This window comes from Limulus polyphemus, unplaced genomic scaffold (assembly GCF_000517525.1).
Source record: "Limulus polyphemus unplaced genomic scaffold, Limulus_polyphemus-2.1.2 Scaffold333, whole genome shotgun sequence".
Lineage (NCBI taxonomy): Eukaryota > Metazoa > Arthropoda > Merostomata > Xiphosura > Limulidae > Limulus > Limulus polyphemus.
In genome coordinates, this window is record NW_013665943.1 from 668,247 (window position 1) to 673,195 (window position 4,949).

Consider the following 4,949-nt stretch of genomic DNA (forward strand, 5'->3'; position numbering starts at 1 on the left):
GTGAAGAGTTAAATACCAGGTTCACTGTACAACCAAAGTAGCAGTAAAGTTTAGTCAAGGATAATTTCAATCATCATGCTTCTGTGGCTCCAGCAAGTATTTCTACTGAACTGGCATCTAAAGCACATACAATGTTTCTTAAATCACTTATGAAACCTCGGGATTCTCAGAAACATTCTGACCTTCCCAGCCCATAGAACAAATTGAGTATGATATCTTTTCATAAAAAATCAAGTAATTACATTGGTGGCCAGAAAACTCGGAGTATATAACTGAGGACTACTTTCAACGTGGTTCATTAACAAATTGTTGGTTAGATGAATTGAAGAAATCAGGGTTTCTATGGTTGTTTACCCACTACACAAAAATTGCTTGCTCTTCTCAAGCCACTTTCAAATTCACATATGTTGCCAACAAAGAATATGGCTTTACTAGAGAAAGAGAAAAAAAAAATGGAGGTTTGTTTGCCCACTAGGGGTCATCAAGTCTATTAGCTTCCATGTTATAGAAAAATAAATCCTAAAGAATTATGTACAGTTCTGAAACATGTCACAGACAAACAATATAGATTTGATACAAGAAGAAAAAATTATGTATCTCCAGGGTTGTTTATCCACTAGGGGCATCAAATTATTAGCTCCAGCATATTCAGAAAACAAAAATGATAAAACTTATTTCCACTTCAAAAATCACCCTCAAATTTATATCACTGAAAAACAAAATAAATTTGATAACCAATAAGAGGCATCAAAAGTTTTAGCTCTTAACATATTGCAAGATATAAAAATTCTAGAAAAATAATTGTACTTCCAAAGTCACTCTCAAATTCACCTATTTCACATAAAAACAGATCTGATTAAAAAAAACGTTAGGGCATCCAAGGCCTTTAACCCACTAGAAGGCATCAAATCTATTAGCCATATGTTACAAAGTGTATGGCTTTAGTATAAGAACAAAAAAAGGAGTCTCCAGGCTCTTTATTCACTGTGAGAAATCGAAACTTCCAGTTTGAACGTGTTGTAGAAAACAAAATTCTAAAATATTTCTTGTATTTCTAAAAGACACTCTCAACATTGTCATATATCAGAGACAAAGAATACCATTTTAATAAAAGATATAAAAAGTGGTATCAAATTTACTGAATCCAACACTTTGTAGTAAACAAACATAATTTGCTCTTCCTGAAACCATCCTAAAATTCATATTTGTCACTAACATAGGAAGAAAAAAAGGGGTTTCTAAGGTCATTTATTCACTTACCTAGGAAGCATCAAATCTACTAGCTCTGACATTTTGGAGAAAAAAAATCTATATAAACAAACATCAATCAGCACCAAACTTGACACAGTGATACAAGATAACATGAAGAAGGTAACGAGGGAGGGAGGGTATATATTATTAGAATTCTTGAAAATTGTATGTTTTTCTTTTCAGTAATGGTACCTTTATGTATTTTTTGTTGCACGTTTCATATTCATTATGTTAAGAATGAAAAAAAAAATAGAAGCACAATTTCCCATTCTTTGTCACAAAAGAGTTCTCATTTCACCCATCCAATGGACAGGTACTCCAGCTAGTCCTAAGTACTTTGCAGTTCTGAAACACCCAAAAATTCACATGTACGTCACAGTTAAGTAACAAAGATTTGATAGAAGATAAGAAATAATGGGGTCTCCAAGGTAATTTACTAACTAAAGAACATTAAATCTACTATCTCCAACATGTTACAGAAAACAAATTATAAAAAATTATTTAAACTTCAGAAACCACACTCAAATGCACTTATGTCACAAACAAATAATGTTAATATAAGATGAGATTATTAAGGTCTCCAGAGTTATTTATCTACTATGGCACAGCAACACTATTAGCTCTAACAGTTTGCCCATTTGCCCCTGAAGGAAAAAGGTCCACCTTTCAAAAGTGCTTGGGTTATAAGGTTTTTATTCATTTCTATCAATACTTCTTGAACGTACTTGTTTTTCTAACATCATGAAAGCCCCAACATATTGTCAAGAATAAAAGTTTTAGAAAATTTCTTATACTTCTGAAGCCATCTTCAAATTTGTATATGTCAAAGAAAAGGAACAGAAGTTTGAATCAAAAATATTAAAACGGGGTCTCCAGAATGGTATACCTACTAAAGGATATCAAATCTATTAGTTCCAAAATGTAGGAAATAAATATTTTGGAAGTCTCTAATAATTTGCACTTCTAAAGCCACCCTTAAATTCCATGTGTCACAAAGAGCATGGCTTCAATACAAGAAAAAAAAAGAGGGGGGGGACTACAGTGTCTTTATCTACTAGGGGGGCATCAAAGATATAAGCTCCAACATGTCATAGAAAGCAAATACTCTAAAACATTACTTGTACTTCTAAAAGCCACAGACAAAGAACATGTTGTAGTAAACATAAATTCAAAAAAATCCTTTGCACTTCTAAAGACCCCCTTGAATTCATACTTTGCACAGACAACTATTAACATTTTAACCCACTGGCTACTGAATCGTTGTATACAGTACGGTCCATTTCCGGCAGTTGAATACGAGTCTGCCACATACAGTGTATGACTTGCAAAAATTCTGCGTACATTTAGAGCAGTTGCAGTCAAAGGATTAATATAAGAAAAAATAAACAGGGGTCTCCAAGATCATTTGCCCATGAGTAGACATTAAGTCTATTAGCTTCCACACGCAGAAATTCTAAAAAATTATTTGTACATCTACATCTAAAATCATCTTCAGATTCTCATATGTCACATATAAGCAGTTTTGAAATAAGAAACAAAAACAGAAGTCACCAGGGTCACTCACCTACTTGAGGGCATCAAATATACTGGCTTCAGAAATGTAGAAAACAAAAATTCTAACAAACAAATTGCACTTTTGTAGCCATCCTCAAATTCAGATATATCAGAAACAAATAACGTGGCCTTATTAGTATAAAATAAAATAGATGTCTCTACGTACAGTTGTTTACCTACTAGAGGACATAAATTTTCTAGCTTTAACATGAAAAGTACTCGCACTACCACAGGTGTTCTGAATATGGTTATGGCATTCTATTTCTATTTAACTGCTTGTCAAAAGATTGTAAACATGTGCTGATGATTTTACTTATTCTGAGAACCTATGAGTTAGGTATAAATTACATAAGTGTCTTGGAAACTTTTATCACCTTGGCCCTATTTCTCTGTCCACTCTCTGGGTGGTGAGCAAACCCCTTGCTAGTAGTGACACAGATACTGTGATATTGTCAGATGAAACTGATTCCCACCAAGAGTGAATAAGTCTATTATATAACTTTAACAGGATATTCATGCAGTAAATATTGTGAAGTAATTCTAAATGACCAGGGAAACCACTCTTCTTCCTGTATTGATTCAATGTTCTTTTCCTTGTCTGTTACATACGAGAAATACTACATAAAAAGTGCCTTCGCAAGTGCAAGTAATTTTATAATATTTTATTTTACCTAATATATTGTACTTATTGAAGCGAATAATGGCCTTCAAATTAAGTTTGATGCCCCCATAATTGGTAAACAAACTTGGATAACCTTTTTTTTTCTTCTTACAAGTTATACTGGATTCATACTTTACTCGTGATGTAATATTATTGAAGAAACGTATTTGAGTGCTTATTTGATTTTCCATGTCCATAATAATTAATATTAATAGTTTCAATAAGATTTAAGAGAACTATTTTAATTTAAAAATTAAATATATAATCAGTACAGTTTACAAACACAAGTTCAATTTCATTATTCAGTATTTTCAAATATTTACCACGAATTTCAAACAAAAGATATAAAATATTGACCCCTATTTACCTATTTTTAAATGATTCCTTTTAAAATCTGATGAGTATTAGATCATAATCTTTTCGAACTTCTAATTTATAGTTAATTCATTTGGCCTAAATATACATGAGCCTCAACATTAGATGTATCTCACCTTAAGAATCCATAAATTCTCCCACCTTTCACTCGGCCATACAAATTGTTCATTTATGGGACCGTTACAATAAACTGAAAGGCAAGTGAAATTACGGATTGACTTTGGCATTGGTTAAATATTTCAAACCCATTGTTATAATTTAATTTGCATTTCATTTTTAAAAATATTATAGATAACAAATGGTCAGAAAGCTAAACACAGGGGATACAATTTTAGATTTATTGCTAATTACTAATAAGTACGTGACTGTAAGAGTTCAAATAGGGAATATTTGAGAAAGAGAGATCATTTGGTGTTTTGCTATATCTTGAGATATGGCTTGGCATGACTTGGTGGTAAAGATTTCTCGACTTGCATCCTGCGATATTTAGTTTCGAGTCCACTCACCGAACATGCTCACCCCTTTTAGCCGTGGGTGTCATTATAATGTTGTGGTCAGTCCCACTATTTGCTGGTAAAGAGTGATCCAAAAGTGTTATTGGCTAGTTGACTTCTCTCTTGTCTATCACTTCTAAATTAGCCTTTAAGTAACTGTGTGCGAACTTAAACAAACAAACAATTTTGAGATAAAAAGAAATTAAACTTTAGTTCCTTATTTAACAAAGCCGATTTCGAGTATATGACACAAGATTTATCACAAACGAATTGGGAAAATTAGTTAAAAGGTGAAGTGGGATAAAATCAAAAATTTATGAAGTTTAAATTGACAGATAGGATAAGTGATTTACAATATTATAGAAAGGCTAAAAATTTGCTAAAACAAAAGAAATTAGGAAATCAGAAAGGCTTATGTGTTAATAATGTTAAAATTAATAGTAAGGATTTAAGCATCTGTTACGACAGCGAAAGTCACGTGACGCTGGTAACATGTAATGAGTATCTCGAACGTTCCTGAAGGCTCGGGTGTTTGCCAGACGTCCTCTATTTTGTATATATAAGACCAGCGAGAAGTGATGGCATAGATAATTGAATAGCAGACAGGGAGATAG

General features: G+C 32.5%; 1 protein-coding gene across 3 annotated transcripts in view; it reads right to left on the bottom strand.

The window, feature by feature from the left end:
- Positions 1-4,369, bottom strand: part of LOC106457453 (39S ribosomal protein L37, mitochondrial-like) — a 67,266-nt gene extending 62,897 nt beyond the window's left edge. The window contains exon 1 of one of the 3 annotated variants that reach the window (XM_022383395.1): positions 4,348-4,369. In XM_022383395.1, the coding sequence (XP_022239103.1) occupies positions 4,348-4,354 (7 nt within the window). In that variant the 5' untranslated portion in view covers positions 4,355-4,369. Of the gene's footprint in view, positions 1-3,833; positions 4,007-4,347 lie in introns of those variants that run through there. The other 2 variants (XM_022383396.1, XM_022383397.1) reach the window with 2 other exon arrangements.
- Positions 4,370-4,949: the final 580 nt, after the last annotated feature.